We start from the raw sequence: 17,696 nt of genomic DNA, 5'->3' as shown, positions 1-17,696 counted from the left end.
CCCCAATCATGGTGGGGTAGTGAAGACTCTTATATATCATGTTTCAAAATACTATAGGTGTCATTTCTGGGGACCTTGTAGCTATTTTAAACAGTTTGGTAAGCCCTGCGTTGTTATGCAAATGAGTTTGTGCAGGTGTAATGGGAAAGATGGTATTGTTAGTCCTACGCGGTGAACACGCCACAACATTAAATTTAAAAGTTAAATTTTGATTTTGTTAATCTTTATTAGAAATTCAAATCATGTAAAGATACAATTTTCCGGGCGGGAATCTAGAAACTCCAGTCCTTTAGTTTACAAAAGTAATCTTGAAAAGAACCCAATGTGGAAAAGAAGCTTACCCGTTGAAAAGAAGCCCATCGTACCCAAGAGTACTAAAAAATGAGAAACACATGGGCTCTTTTTTGGGGTTTTATGGTGTCTATTTAATGGAAAAGTGAATGCCATACTAATTAAAAAAAACAAACAATATTCATAAAAAAACATCCGTCGAGGTTCGAACCCCAGCTGATAGCACTCAAAGCTGAGCATTACCCGTTTAGCCACAAAGGACATGACGGAACAGATGATAATAGTCTATTTATACGTGTATTACGTAATTCATCATTACGTCATTATTATCCTATTAACCTTCCTAAAACCAAAATGATCAGTTAGCTCAGTCGCCTGAGCGTCGAGTTAACAACACGTATGTCGTGGGTTCGATTCCCACGCTGGTCGGTGGAATAGAGTTAAGGCTATGCGAGCCACTGTGTTCACAGATCATACGTCCCCCTTTCCACCACACACCATGAGGCGACAACATCAATGCATCTGGTGATGTGGTGGAAACGACCCCAAAAGGCTGTGGCAGGGCCTTAGTGCTGAGGCAGGAAGAGCACATTTACCATCTTTTTTCTGGATAGTTGACATTTTAACATTATCATAATTATCATAGGTGACTACTATGTATGTAATAAGTACAAGTAAGTACATTTCTGGGCTCTATTCTCATTGCTTTGCCTCAACCATGGATGGGCTAGTATTACTGGAGACTTAATATTTTAATTTTATATTTCAATGAATAGGTGCACTTTCCGGGGACAAGCTCATATATTGTCCTGGTGAGTCCTATATAGTTTGTTTCATTCAAATCATGTAAAGCCATTTTTTCGGGCAGGAACCTACTGTATACAGCTCTTTTTTTCAAAATCGTCTTTGCTCAGCCCCAAGCATGGTGGGGTACTGAAGATTCTTATGCATGTTCTTTGAAAACATAATAGATGTCATTTTCGGGTACCTTGTAGCTACTTTAAACAGTTTGGTATGTGCGTGCGTTGTTATGCAAATGAGTCTGTGCAGGTGTATTATGGTAAAGATGAACAAAGAAAAACAATATTCATTATTTTCCATTAAAAAAAAATCCACTGGCGCCAAATTGGGTCCACTTGAGCACAGTGTATTAACATACGAAAAGATTGAAACTTGAGTGACTTTATTTCTATTTTATATCACTGTTCCCCTGGTACCAAATTGTGTCCACTTGAGCAGCACAGTGTTTTATACGAAAAGATATTGAAATTTAGTGACTTTATTTCTATTTTATATCACTGTGCTCCACTGAGGGCCAAATTGGGTCCACTTGAGCACATTGTAACATACGAAAAGATATTAAAATTTAGTGACTTTATTTCTATTTTATGTTTTATTAAACCTTATTTTGTGAGGGTGACCCTAAACAGCATATGCAGACAGTAAAAAACATATATGAAAAAATGGATGAACTATGTTCAAAAAATATAAAAATATATAATATATATGTACTTAAATACAAAAATATAGCCTTCAATACTATACAAAACGTTGAGTTTTTTCTTTTGGGATTAAAATATTTTTTTAGAGCAGACTTAAAATTATTTATTGTTACCGCATTTCTTAGTTTGGTGGGTAGCAAATTCAGGTATGTTGGTGCTCTATAGATGAAGCTGTTCTTAAAGATGTATTGTCCCCCTAAAAAAAAATTCTTAAAACATTTTTTGTAGAATATGCCATTTAAATGTAACATAATAGTTATCCACTTTGACCAAAAATTGGATTTAAAAAAAATGTATTTTAACTGAAAAAAATGTAATTTAAAGCAAAAAACTGTCAAATTGGCTGCCAGCCAATGGGTTTTTGGTTGAATGTAACCATTTATTTTGTCATTTTTTAAGTGAAAACATAATTTTTTTCCATTTTTTTTTCTATGGAGGTGATTAACTTTATTAAAACTACAAAATAACATATTCAAAGTCTGATTTAATTAATCTTCATTTTTTATGTTTTTGGGGGACAATACATCTTTAAATGTTTCAGTTTTAGGGAAAGAAACGACAAAATTTCCTCTCACTGACACTTCGGGTACATCGATGATTTGGAATTCTGGCAGACACAGGGCAAGGTATTCCGGAGCAAGATCATTTGCAGACCTGTAGGCAAAGCAGCCCAGTTGTAGATGTATGTGATCTTGGACTGTATGAAGATTTAAGGTGTTGTAAATGTTAGTTCGTGGTGTGAGAGGATGAGCTTTAAGCATAATGCGAAGTGCTCTATTTTGAATGCTCTGTATTCGGTCAATATTCGACCTGATTCCCCAAACACTACATCAATAGTCAATGTGTGGGAGGATTATAGTGTTATAGAGGAGTATGGATGTGTGTTTATTAATGAAATGACCCAGCACGCGATAAGATGGAGATGGACAAGCCCAGTTTGGAACGGAGTTTATTTACATGAAAAGAAAAAGATAAATTTAAATCAATGTGAATGCCAAGATGTTTCTGTTTGTCAGTTTGTGATATGGGTATATACGAAACGATATTGAAAGTAGTGACTTTTATTTCTATTTTATATTACTGTGCTACCCTGGTGCTAAATTGGGTCCACTTGAGCAGTTACCGTAGTACTATTTCTATTATTGAAGTTAATAAAGGCATAAATGGCGCCCCGTAGAGAAGTGGAGAATGCTCCAGTCGTCAGAATGACGCTATGAATACTGTATATACCTCGTTTATGCATTGTTGATCGAAGAATAGGAAGTGTGATATCTATTCTATAATAATATATCTTCCAAACAATCTTTGCAATCATCCAACACCATCTCCATCTTTGTTTTGCTGAAGTTTGAGTAATTGTGCCACAAACGAGGTTGTATTTGTTTTATTCATAAAGAAATTTAGCAATTCTGTCAAATAAAGGGCGTAGTAATTATCGATGGCGGCTATACAGGTAAAGGCGTGAAATGTGAATGAATGTGTCTTTCCTGACCGTTCTGACCTCTAGTAGGCTAGGCCTAGGGCCTAGCTAGGCTAGGGCTAGCCTAGGCCTAGGCCTTGTTGGTAGGGAATTGGTAGGAGCCTAGCTAGGCCCTAGGCCTAGACTAGCTAGGATTTAAATGTGTTAAATTTAATTTCCAGTCTTTAAACCACAATCACATGATAGAGGAAGTGAAAGAATCATTTTAAAACAAAAATGATTAGCCTACTAGCTAGGCTAGTAGTACTAGGCAGATAGGCCTAGCTAGTTAGTAGGCCGGAGTATGGTCGAAGCGGCCGCCAGTTTAATATCGTCATTTGTATGGAACGCCATGTGCGCTTTAAACTTTGATTGTCGTTGTCAACGCCATGGCCTATGGCGAGTTGAGTTACAGCTGTATGTATGGTCAAACCAATAAATATAAGCCAAATCATGTACTATCGAATCTTTATATTTCTATAATTAATTAAGTTTGCCTGCCGATAAATCAATGTATATTTTATTTTTATTTTAATATTAAATATATAATACTATTTACATATACTATCGAATCATTAATAGTTTGCATCATAATCTACGTACTATTGAACCTTCATATCTCATTTACGTACTATTTATTTATTTATTTATTTATATCTTTTTTTTAAAAAATACATTGGCAGTGAAGGGAAAAAATAACGTTGACCTGATGTTTCTCGAGCACTCTCCTATCGAATCTTTATACAGTATTACATTAATAATTTACGTACGGTATTGCTGAATCGTTATATCTCATTTACATACTGTGTCGTATCTTTATACAGTATTGCATTAATAATTTACGTACTGTACGGTATTACCGAATCTTTATATCTCATAAATTACCATACATACTATCGAATCTTTATACAGTTATTGCAATAATAATTTACGTACGGTATTGCCGAATCTTTATATCTCATTTACATACTATCGAATCTTTATACAGTATAATTGCATTAATAATTTACGTACGGTATTGCCGAATCTTTATATTTCATTGACATACTATCGAATCTTTTTACAGTATTACATTAATAATTTACGTACGGTATTGCCGAATCTTTATATCTCATTTACATACTATCGAATCTTTATACAGTTATTGCAATAATAATTTACGTACGGTATTGCCGAATCTTTATATCTCATTTACATACTATCGAATCTTTATACAGTATTGCATTAATAATTTACGTACGGTATTGCCGAATCTTTATATCTCATTTACATACTATCGAATCTTTTTACAGTATTGCAATAATAATTTACGTACGGTATTGCCGAATCTTTATTTCTCGTTTACTTTACTATCGAATCTCTATACAGTATTACATTAATAATTTATGTACGGTATTGCCAAATCTTTATATCTCATTTACACTGTACTATCGAATATTGTTTTTTTTTTATTGATTAGTAATAGGGTGTTATACATTAAGTGTTATTCCATTGTAATACATTGTTTGTGTTTTCAATAAAGCAACATGAGGACGAAAACGCGACCTTCTACAGCACTATTCCTGGTCGGCCGCCAGTCGAGTTATTAGCAGAAATTCGCGTAATTAATTACCGTACCGTACAGACACTTGCATCTTATTTTAGTATTTAAAACTCATTTTAAATTGATCAATATTTGTGAGTGAGTGTGGCCGAGCGGTTAAGACAGTGGAACCGAAATCCATAGCCATAACATTGGCAAGGGTTCGAGGCTCACTCGCTCCATGGTTCTGGTGGTAGAACAAGTCTTCTCGGATAAGGACTATAAACCGTAGGTCCAGTGTACATCTGGCTCATGTGCACTTTAAAGAACCTAGTACATCTTTCGAGACGAGTAGGGGGTTACCCCGGTGTACTAGTTCATTCATACACACACACTGTCGTGGACAGACGAATTGGCGCCGTAGTTGGCTGCCGATGTCACAATGGGACCCTTAATGGAGCAGTAGCCTTCAACTATGAAGTTTGCTCCTTAAAAATTGAAGAAGGTTGAAGAAGATATTTATATATCTGAAGGTATAAAATAATTTAGGATATTAAATAAATAAATTGATGTCATCATGTTATTGTAATTAAATTATGATTGCGAACACTACTACAGTAGTTTACTTTACTAATTAATTAATATACAATAACAAATATATATATTTTGATATACTTTATTGAAAAAATATATATATTATTCTTAATAATTGGCTTATTATATTAATATACAATACAAACACCACAGATGTATTTTATTGACTTTATTAAACATATATTATATAATTTAGAACAGTTAAAGTAAGTAATCATCGATTCGCCATTTCGTTTAAAAGAACATATCACATTCAATCTGTTTAAAAAGGGAATAAATTACATAATAATATAGATTGTTATTTACGTCCGAGGTAAAGAAAACCTGTCGAAACAATGACAATCAACGATTACAAAACAACGACAATCAAAGTGCACACAGCGTTCCATACAAATTACCGTTATTGAACTAGCGGCCGCTTTGGTTGGCGGCCGCTTCGACCGTAATCCAGTAGGCCTAGTAAGTAGGCCTACTAAATTTGGATTACAGAAGATATCGCAATATCAAGTAGGCCTGGGCTAAGTGTCGTCTAGGCTAATGTAACCTGATATGGCATATGACTGGTTGGGCCCCGACAAGTTGAGCCGCCGGTAATTTCTATGAAACGCCCAGTCCAGTGCGTCTTTTACGACATTTCGCGTAGTGATCGAATGGTGTCCTAGACCTAGTACATAAGTTCATGGTCTTTAGGTTCATTGTGTCATGAAAATAAAGAATATAATAATTACATACTATAATTTTGTTGGTTTGAACCGCCATAACAACACAGCAAAGGAGTCAGGAGTTATTAAATAGTCATATTTAATAATTTAATTGTTTTTAATCTTTCAAGGTAAAAATGCAGTGCACTCTATAATATTTTTCTCTCATGTAGGCCTACCACGTAAAATCATGTTGTCTCTCAGGACTAATAGAGTATCGATATTCTTCGAATGAGGTTAAATAATTATTATTTTTTATTTGCTATCTTTTAATATCATATTTTATTGAATTTTACAATGTTAATACACAAAATATTTCACTAAAAAACGGTGATTTTATGTAATTATTTTACAAGTCAGATTTTCATAATTATTTCTTTAATTATAATATTTAATAATTTTAATAAAACTGAAAACCGTGATATATAAACTTTTGAATATACATCGTTATATCTAATATAAATAGGACTTCCATTAAAGACCCCTTCCCTGCAATTTTGGACGTTTTTTGGAAAATAATACATATATATCACTTTAAAAACATTAAACCATGTCATTCCTTGTCTTAAATGTACGTTTTATGGTAAATTATGATAAAAAGTGAGAAACAATGCACTACCTAAGTAGCTCGCGGCGATCGACCTCTCGTGGACGGTCTTAGGCCTAGCCTAGCTAGGCTTAGTTTTGTAGGCCTAGCTGGTAAACATCGGTAACGTACGAACATCGTACGCTAGCTATATACCTAGCCTGACGTTGTATAGTTGCTGCATTAATTGTCTTTCTATTTTTGCCAGACTCCGTTGATACAAATTGGGGAAAACCCAGTATTTTCGCTGAAAAGTTAGGAGTCTTCCATTTGTTTTGGCCTCACGATCGATCGAAAAGTGGGCGAATTACAGGTGAAAAACAAAAATATCAATCCGCGCGCAATGCATTTTGGGATTTATAGCGGGCCGCTATAATTATTAGAATCGACTTATTTTTCACATTTTTAACCGTTTAAAGACGAAAAAAGTTATCGCAATAAGACCATATAGTATTATTTTTACATTAAATATAGTTTGTGATCTTAAATTAGATCTAAAAAACGTAGGGAAGGGGGCTTTAAATAGAAACGAGCACCGGCGAAAGTTAGCATTTGGCGTTTCATAGAAAATAATGTTTTTTTGGCGGCGGCTCAACTTGGCCTAATCCCCTGATATCCTATTTAACCCTCTTAGTGCCACGGGCGGCGTTAGACACCATATGGGACATGCGTTGAAAACCCCTAGTCGGCGATACACACCAAACGTACCTTCTGTGTTTGAGGGCGATAATCACTAACTTCTGCTTGTCTGAGGATTCTGGGATAGCTTTTATTCGATCAAGCGTAAAATTTTCTTTCGAAAAATGTCAACGAAAAAATTTTCGCTATATGAAAATCTTTTGGAAATATCAATTAAAAACTAATTAATTAATCAAAATCATGTTGTTTGTTGATTACACGTTCTCCGTATCTAGTCACACAACCGGAAATACTGACTCCTTTGTTGAAAAATGTGCAACGCGAGACGAATTGTTTGTAGGCCCATGCAGCACGTTGTCAGAATTTACTCGCCTGAGTAACTTGCTTATAGTGGGCATGCTCAGACTAACGATGGTGATAGGATGGTTTGATTGGGCCTAGGCTAAGATTATACGATGGCGGTTTATTTGAATAAAATAACTCGTATCTAATTCTCCTATTATTACTTTTGTTCAAGTAAATATACATTTATAGGTATGTATTATAAATATTTGTTTGTTGGGGTTTTCTAAATATCATTTTATTATCGTTTTTATACGATTTTTTAAAGCAATTTCTTGGAAATTTTAATTAAAAATTAGAATTTTTTTTTAATTCATACATTTCATAAATAAAAATAAATCATACAAATATACATTATACATCATTTTACAGGAAATTTAATAAGGAATATTTGTTTTTAGAAACATTTTTTCATACATTTATGATAAAATGATGAAATTACTGTTTGAAAAATTTCAACTCCCTGGAGTATTACAAAAATGCTGTTCTGAAAAGAATACGGTTGAGGGGAAATGGCTCTCTCTCGGGAATTTGGAACTAAGAGGGTTAATTGGACAAGGATATGTACTGCCACTGGACGCATAACAAATGATAGTTATACGTACCGTCCGCTGGACGTATAACATGTATTTTGTACATACCGCAGTTGGCCGCCGCTGGAAGTACTGTACAACATGTAAAACTCGTCTTAAATGATAAAACTCGCCCTAAATGTTAAAACTCGTCCTAAATATTAAAACTTGTCCTAAAAAATAATAAATTTACTCTAAAACTAGGTGTTCTATAAATAAATAATGAATATTTTGTGTTCGTTGAATGATGAGAATATTTTTATTTGTTCTTACCTGACTGTCCTATTCAACTTGACTTTTTATTAAACTTAATCTTCCAACTTATAAAATATTCCCCATTTAACTCATAATCATTCATTGTTTATCTAGTATTAGCTTTTTTGTTTGTTTCATATTATCACAGCTCCAAATATAAAAGTAATTATTAAAATACTAAAAATTGTATGTCAATGTTTGTCGTTGAAAGAGCAAGCATCTATTCTATGTATCAGAATTTCTTCAACATTTTAATATGTTGTTGCTAAAACAATTATCTTCCGAAAGTGTTATCTTCATGTTTAATTTTGATGACATTATCATGTGTACTGTAATAAAAGGTGGTCCAGTAATTTCAACTATGCTACAGTACACTGTATGTAGATATAATACAGTATTATACTGTATATACTATAAGGCACAAAATAGACAGAATTTAGCACAAACATATTATTATCAGGTCATAAGTGCTGTAATCTTTTTCTGTTCGCATTTTGGAGCGTACATGCACGTGGCATTGTTGTGCGGATAAACTACTCCCTCGTCAAAGTGACGAGTTCAAATCTAGTTTCTGTTTTATCGTCGTCAGTAGAGGAGCCGTACTGAGTAGTTTAAAAAAAATCCTGCTAGAGGTTGCGGCAAACAGAGTATTGCAATTCATGCCATGTGACAAAAAAAACTAGGTCTGTATTAATTACGGTCTTCTGTCAGCAGTCTTTTTGAGCGACTAACTGAACGTTCTGATACTATATTTAGAATGAATTTTTTACTATCTTTTTTGTCGGCATCCCTTTTTGATCAACTGGACGATATAAACGAAGGTCGCAGCCACAATGGATTAACGCGATCTTTTTACAGTATACTGTCTTGTACTTTATTTTTCAAATTCGTGAAAGTTTTATGTCGCGAAAATGGCCGATGTAACCAATTCGCGAAAGTTTCAAGTTTCTGGTTTTACATATTATGCTCATAAATTCTAACTTTGTTAACAAATTAAAAAATACAACAACGACAAAGCTCAATAGCCTTTACAAAATAATCAATATATTCCTTCCCGTTTAATAAGTATAATAATTGTTATTTACTAGAGGGTGAGATCACTTCACTCGCTCCCCCTCTAGGAAGTGTAGACGATGGTTCTCGGAATGATAATGTTCTCCTTGTATGTTTTCTGTCGGTTACCATTATTGAAAATGCTTGACATTCGTAAAACTAAACTAGTCTGTTTCACAGTGTCTTAGATGATTAGTAACATTTTAAAGTATAGTGTTTATTGTTTGGTAGGGCCCTTATAGGGCAGAGGTGGGGAGGCGGAGTTCATTTGAGGGAGGTGGTTATTCGAGGGATATGTTAAATTTTTTAGTTTTAATAATATGGTAACATTTATATTTTATAATCAAATGAAATCCTCTAATAGATATGAAAAGTGGTAAAAAAGAATAACAAATGCTTGGTAAATTGTAGATAACATGCGATGAATTCTACTACAAATAGTATAATTGTGTTATTATAAATGTGGATGGACGTTTATTAGATAGTTGGGTTGGGGGGGGGGGGGGATTATTATTCAAAGTGATGTTTTATTGGAGAGGTGTTTATTCGAATAAATACCATCCTAATAATTAATACATTATTTAATTTAAACATCTTTTGAAACTAACTTCCGTGACAGAGTGGGCCATTTCGGCCCAAGAAAGAAAACATTACGGCTTGCAACATGGGCAGACATCTCGGTCCTAACGAGACACAGATGGCCTACAGTTATTCCTGCCAGCTTACTCTTACTTACTTAATAAAACTCGACTATCGGGATTTTACTCAATTTAAAAAAAAATGTCTTATCATCAAATCTCCCTATGTAATTTTATAATTACTGTTCCCCACAATATATTCCGATTCTTTATGGCGTATATTTAATTTGATCTTTATTAATTTGCAGTATAATTTTTATTTTTTAACTACTGTACCTTCACATGCGCGGTCCGTTCCTAAAATAAACAAAAAACTGAAATGGCTATAGCCACTAATGGCCAACTTAAGCTCCAGTCCTACAGTACTATCGGTTTTTTTCTCCCAGTCTTCCAAAGGGACACTGTATTGATTGATGGAAAGTGCCTGTTTCCAGTCACCTTTAGGATCAAATCTATTATTTTAACTGCTCCCTTGTGTATAAAAGAGAGAAAATAGTTGAAACCAGGTTGTTGCAAGGTGAACTCATCGTGAACCTGGAAATTACTTTGACCGCGAAGAATTGAAATTGAGTTGAAAATCTACTGTTGAAATCATAAATTTTGTTAAAAAACTCTTTATAATATCTTCCTAAGATAGAAATATGGAACAATAGATAGATCAGGTACTGTAGGTATCCAAGGCAGAGATTTGTACCGAAGTTTTTCCATTGTGCTCGCCTATGTCAGAATTAATTTATATATAGATACAACTAGGCCTTTGTGCAACGGAAAAATGGCCAATGATTTATATATTTATTTTCAATGCTATTGCTATTCTCATTTTTTTAGGCAAATTGCCAAGGATAACCACAAGTCAATTCATTCACTATCCTTCTCAAAGGTGGTAATCCCGTTCACAAGACAGACATATACACGAGATGTTCTATAAATAAAGACTTATTATTACAAGTCTTTAAGAGTGGGTTTGCATATTGTCATGAGAAAAAATCCTGACATATGACAGGACTTCAACCCAGGACCCTTTGATTGGTAGCCAAGCATCATAACCACCAAGCCACAACTCCACACCAAACGCTACAACAAATTTAGACATGACGCCTTATTTAAGTATTATAGAAACAAAAATGGAATTCTAAAACTCTAAAAACCTGAAAAAAGAAAAGAAGATCAATTCAAAGCACATTTATCAATTTCTAAATTTGAATATTTTAGATTAAAACTTGTTTTGCCTTGTTGGTGACCATAAAGGAATTAATTCCTCATCATCTGGCCTACTTGGGCTAGTGTAAATTTGTTTTAATATAGCATGGTCTAGGCTAGGCCCCACCTCTGGTGTCTATATAGGCGAAACAAAGACTATAATTATTAAATTTGTCTACATTATAAATTTAGTTAGTAAAAATATGTTTTCTTTGTTTACAATTACGACCTAATTCGATAAATATGGATTCAACTTCATCTCATATACAGTAGGCCTAAGGAAATAGTGGTCGAGCTGCGGATTTGCTAAATAGTTGCATGTACGAAACGTTCACATGTACTGTGCCTGACCGGGTAGAAGCGCTCCTAATTAGGTAATACAACCTGTCAAATATAGATCTTCATGTACCTGCCCATTGGCAGCGTTACACATAAGAACTAAGTGTAAATACTGTGAAGCGTGGATTTACAGTAGACCTTTGCACTGTTCGCATGTGCGAAGGTCTGCCTAGTAGATTAAAAAAGTTGTACTGTGTACATGCACTCAACAAAGAAAAAGATGTCCAATTGTCCCTGAAAAGGTTTCCAATATTGAATGGAAATCTCATGTATTATTTCTAGTTGTCTGGAGAAAACAATACTGCTCCAATAATTTGTCCAGAATGGAGAAAAACCAATACCTTTGTACGATGGAACTAAAGTAGAAATTTCCCCTGATGGTCAATAGTGGCAGTCATACTGTAGGCGCGATGTGCTCAATTATCGTGGCACAGTCACATTGTATAGCTGGATCCTTGCCTTGTATTTATAATTTTGTAAATTTTTAAATTAGTCAAACTAGCCTATGTAGGGGTGAAAACATTGACACCTCATTGATAGAGATAATAACCATACAGACTCGGGATAAATCTAATTGATAGCCACAACAATATCTTTTTTTTTCTGGCCCAGGTTGCATTATTTTTTCTCAGAAATTATGAATAATTCATGACCCTATTTATGACATTATAGAGGTCGCTATATACAGCATGGACACATGGTTTTTCCATGCCAAACAGTCATCCATTTTTTTAATAGTTAGAGAGATTATTTAGAGGGTTAGGTTAAGTTATATTTAGGAAGTTTTAATGTAATGCAACTAAAATATATTTAAAACAATTTTTCAGTTGTTCCATTTTATTTTGCGTATTCAACTACTACTCTACATTATTTTACTTTTTAGGCAACTGGAAATGCAGTTACAACAAACAAAACTTGGGGTAAGAGAATTTATTAAAATTGCTTTTTGATGTGAAGTTAATCAAAGTAGTTAAGAGCTGTGGAGATTGGTGGCAGATGTAAAAAAATTTAATTTTTCTCAAATTTCAAAAGGGATTTTTTTCTGACTGACAAATCATATAGAATTTACCTGTAAAAACAGAATTAATGTTGATGGTATGCTATTAGTTTCCTAGCTGATAGACAATGCATGCTTCGTTTTATGCCTACATGTAAATTTGAATTGAAACAGCCAATATCATCAATATAGTAACTAGCAGTAACCCGTGCTCTGCACGGTCTTTTTATTTCTGCCTTATGTGGTTATATACTTTGCATGTATAATAAAAGTGCACTCTGATAAAAGTACTTTGACAAATTATCAAATAAAACAAATTGTATCAAGAAAAAAATTTGAAACTATTTTATGGCCATTGATTTTGTTATACACTATCCCTTCACTTTAAAATATCTGTAATGTAAGCAAAAAAATGAAAGCAATACTAGATATACTTTACTTTTTACTGTTCAGACTTTACGAAAATAAAAGAAGCTAAACAAAAATTGTGCTGTGTGAATTAGTTAGATGATGCGCAAATACTAACGAAAGTATAAAATACCAAACTATATTATTTTGGGTGTTTTTCATGGTGTATTCATTATTTGATACATATATTGTAGATAAAATAAAAAAGTGGACATAAATCGAATGAAAAACCCATTACTGTGGAAACACGAAGTGTTAAGTTGTTCAACAATGTAATTGGAATCGTTTTGTTTGTGTGTGTTTTTTTTCCAGTTACATTTTTTTTATTTCAATAGTTTTAATATTTTGCAATTTTTTTGGTTTGGGAGATTTGACTTTGTAATACGGTAAGTGTGGTCTAACAATAACCTGTGCTCCGCACGGTCTTGTCTACCTTAATAATAATTAGCATAGGATATGATTAAGTATAAAAGCGCAATATTGAACTTTGTGCTATGTGATTATTAATCTAGGGTGCGCATCAGAAAGTGACGTCGGTAGATTAAAACATTTTAATGATTAAATATAAATATGAATTAAGTTATAGAATTAATTAGAATAATAAAACACAATAAGTGCACTCACTACTCGGAATTAGATGATGCGCTTTTATATCTGATATTTTGTGGAAACACGTCTTTGGAATCATTTTATTTGTGTGTGTGTGCTTTTTTTGTTTTTTTTCATTTCCTTTTAAAAATTTAATGGTTTTTTATATTTTAATGGTTTTTTTATATTTTTCATTTTTTTTTGCGTGAGGTTTGGTATCTTTTTTGCTACTTTTGTAATTACATTGTGGTTTAGTTTTTTGCTTTAAGCTGAGATACTTATTATTTACACATATCGCGGATTCAAACTCAAACCTACTAAGCATTAATTTCAATGGCCACAGCATTTTACTCACTGAGCCAAAACGTGATTTACAAAATACATTCTGTTCCAAGGATAGGTGTAATTAATTAAAACTTCAACGATGCGATCAGTCGATACGGTTGGGCGGCTGCGGAGACTAAACACCGCAAGTAGTTCTCGGGTGGGACTCAAACCCACGACCTCCAGATCACTAGCCTGGCGTTCATACCTCTAGACCACCGAGCTTGCGCTGATGGCTAGTGGTTAGATTCGATGGCTAGTGGTTAGATTCGATGGCTAGTGGTTAGAGCCATCAGCGTAAGCTCGGTGGTCTAGAGGTATGAACGCCAGGCTAGTGATCTGGAGGTCGTGGGTTCGAGTCCCACCCGAGAACTACTTGCGAATTTTTTCGCAAGTATTCTCAAATGTACTTAGTATAAAGTATAAATTACGTCAGAGTAGGGCAAAACATCTAATTATTCAACTCCCTGACGCAAAACTACAATTATTCACATTAACCAAACAATTATTTACCTGAAAAAATGTAATTTAAAGCAAAAAATACTTAAATTGTCTGTCAGACAATGGTTTTTGGGTTATAATTAAACATTTCTTTTCTGTTTTTATACATGAATAAATATTATGTTTTTGTTACAGAAGTGAATAACTTTTATATTTGAAGTAAAATACAACAAGAATTCATACTTTGATGTCATAATTGTGCAATTGAAATTGAAAAATAAAAAATACTGAATCTGATGATGATGTGCTTATTAAATATTTTAAATAAAAATGATGTCTAAATAATATTACTTTATTATACTAAACAGACTCAATTTCTGTCACTTTAGTTTATTTTATTGCTAAGGTCAAGTCTGGGGGTCACTTCATCAAGCCTACTGTAGATGCTTTAAGTGTCAACAAATTGTATCCTATTACAACCAAAAACTTTACTATTATATGGACTGTTTTGATAATAATTCAATGATTATCTGACAGTGAATTACAGTATTATAATATCAGACTAGATTGACAGTCAAATGGGACTCATTGTAAATACCAGAAATAATGTTTTGATTATTTGACAGTGAATTATTATAATACGAAAGGAGCTTTCGAATTTGTTGCGAACTTCTTTAATTGTGCGAGGTACTTTCGAATTTGTTGCGGACTTCTTTAATTGTGCGAGGAGCTTTTGATTTTGTTGCGAACTTCTTTAATTGTTCAAGGAGCTTTCGAATTTGTTGCGGACTTCTTTAATTGTGCTTAGCTCTTCTTTAAAGGAAAGGAACAACCTAATATTTTACCTAACTATTATAAAAGTAACTCTACCAACTTATTATTCAGAACAATTTATGTTTAAATCGGATTTGTAGTTTTCTAGTAAACAGGATTTTAAAGCTGTTTTCAAGACATTTGAAAATCGCCATCTTGTGCTCCTGGCAGCCTGTTTGTGACGTCAGATACGGCCGACGAAAATTTTAAGATTCGCGGTTGCATTCAGCGCTTCTATTGGCTAAGCGAATCCGCTAATATGATTGGCTAATAACGCGACATGCGGTCATGCAGGACGGCGATGACACGGTATGAGCATGCGCTGACTTGGTAAACAAACCTTCGATCGATCTTTTCTTCTGCAAGCCAATTCGTAAATCTTTCAGCTATTGTTAATCTATTGTTACTTTTATTGCCTAGCTGTTTCAAACGGGATTTGGTAGGGGAATTAACTGGCAAACCTTCCAAACGGAGGCTGTTGGTTGACGATGCAGTGTCTAATTTATTTTTGTTCAACACGAGGTCTAGGCCTACCCTTTGCAAAAAAGCCGTATACGATCCGTATACGCTGAAAACGTATACGACGTATACGGATCGTATACGATTTCACTGTTTACATTATTTCCACTCTGTTGCTCCACAAAGAGTTGGCGTCGTATACGTTTAGCATACGTAACGTATACGTTGTTTATTCATGATAAGAATATCGTATACGGGACGTATACGAATCATATACGAACAAACTAGGCCATTTTATAAATTATAATAGTAGTAATGAGTAGAATAGAGCTAAATAAAACATTTAAATTGTCATTACAACAAATACGTACGTAGGCTGGCTCTCTGGCCTAGCTAGCACCAGCCACTAGGCCTAGTCTAGAGTAGTATTATTAGTATAGTAGTAGTAGGAGCTAGGACATAAGACCATATTTATTTCTATTTATTAGATAGCCTAGGCTACCGATAAAATTCAAACAACGTTTTTCGCAAGTCAATAAAATACGCTAAACAGGTATACTACTACTAGGTAGGCCTAGAAAGGACAAGACAAGGGGCCATTTTCACGATGTTGTTTGCAGTTTTCCTTTATAAAATATGACAGAGGTCAGTAAGTTCAGCCGCCGACGACGACCGAGCGTCGCTCGGTTGCCTACAGTTGCAACTCGTGGTCGACTCGGCTCTCTGGTGGCCAATCATGCATATCATCGGGTACGTCGTTCGATCTTCTCAATTCGTCACACCACGTGCGAGCTTTGGGTGGTCAAATTACATCGTTTATGTTAAGCGATATTATTCCGCGACATGTGTTGTAGAGTATAGCATGGAGATGGAGTAACAATAATTTGGCAAATAATGCCGAAGAGGAAAACCATGATCCAGAACAGAAGTGGGATGTGTTGATATGTACATTAACATTATATAATAATAATAATTATTTAACGATGAATACAATCGGATTTTGAATATGAAGTTGATCACTTCCGTAGAAAAAAATTAAAAAACAAAATTAGTGGTTATAGTAAATACAATTATATCGAATTTCAATTTTTTCCCGGTTAAGCGAACAGATTGAATTGCTTTCATTTATCTCAGCGGTATTTCTGCTTGGTGATTAAGAAATCATAAAACATGTATTTAAAAAATAACCACCCTCAACTGTAAATAACAAATTAAATAAGTCTACTAAACATTGTTGATTTCCCATGGACCCAACAATACCCCAACTATTTCATTCATAATTGTTTATTTGTAACAGTTTATTTGAAATCCTTGTCCTTTGTTAATTCAATTGTGTGACAATTAAATTAGATTGTACATGCTGATGCTGTATATTATGTAAACAGATGAGTCATGTTTATCAGATTCTTGAAAAAGATCAAAACTTTGAATTCTCAAAATGTGATCTTAATTTGGAGTTAGACTCGTACTACATTCATTAAAATGGATAAACAAATATCCAGCAGCCGTGTGTACAGAGAGGGCACAAAAAACGATTAGCTACTAATATTGTACACAATTTATTACATCCTTTTTTAAGTAACACATTCCATATTATAGTAAAACGTCTATACGTCAATACGTAGTTACGAGGCGGTATCCTCGCAACCTATAGGCTCATAGTTGTTTACCACTCCAACACATATGATATGAATAAAGCCTATCTTATTAAATAGTATCTCGCGCCCGCGCATATACAACAAAAAGTTACAAAGGTTCACATATTTATATTAACGATTTTTTTAAAATTTACGAATTAAATAAATAAAAATATAATTCAATACCGCTTGGCCTGTTAATGATGGAGGCATAAAAATGGGGCGTGGGGTACCTTTTTACCAGGGAGATGTAAAATAAGTATTTAACATTTACCTAGTTTTACTACGTTCGCGTACAATTTATCATTTGGATTTTTTAATGTAGGTTATGTTAAA

At 33.8% G+C, this 17,696-nt stretch overlaps 1 protein-coding gene and 1 non-coding gene across 3 annotated transcripts in view; both read left to right on the top strand.

Annotated features, from left to right (window-relative positions):
• The first annotated feature begins 3,062 nt into the window (after positions 1–3,062).
• Positions 3,063–17,696, top strand: part of LOC144849207 (E3 ubiquitin-protein ligase RING2-like) — a 44,103-nt gene continuing 29,469 nt past the window's right edge. Inside the window, exons 1-2 of one of the 2 annotated variants that reach the window (XM_078706263.1) lie at positions 3,063–3,246; positions 12,577–12,613. In XM_078706263.1, the coding sequence (XP_078562389.1) occupies positions 3,232–3,246; positions 12,577–12,613 (52 nt within the window). In that variant the 5' untranslated portion in view covers positions 3,063–3,231. The remainder of the gene's footprint in view (positions 3,247–12,576; positions 12,614–17,696) is intronic. The other variant, XM_078706264.1, reaches the window with a different exon arrangement.
• On the top strand, positions 14,311–14,385 carry Trnat-agu (transfer RNA threonine (anticodon AGU)). The gene has a single exon. It is a non-coding gene; the product is annotated as a tRNA-Thr (tRNA).

The sequence above is a fragment of the Antedon bifida genome, chromosome 7 (genome assembly GCF_963402885.1).
Source record: "Antedon bifida chromosome 7, ecAntBifi1.1, whole genome shotgun sequence".
In the NCBI taxonomy this organism is placed as follows: domain Eukaryota; kingdom Metazoa; phylum Echinodermata; class Crinoidea; order Comatulida; family Antedonidae; genus Antedon; species Antedon bifida.
The sequence above is the reverse complement of the archived record's forward strand: the minus strand, read 5'-3'. Positions and strand labels throughout refer to the sequence as shown.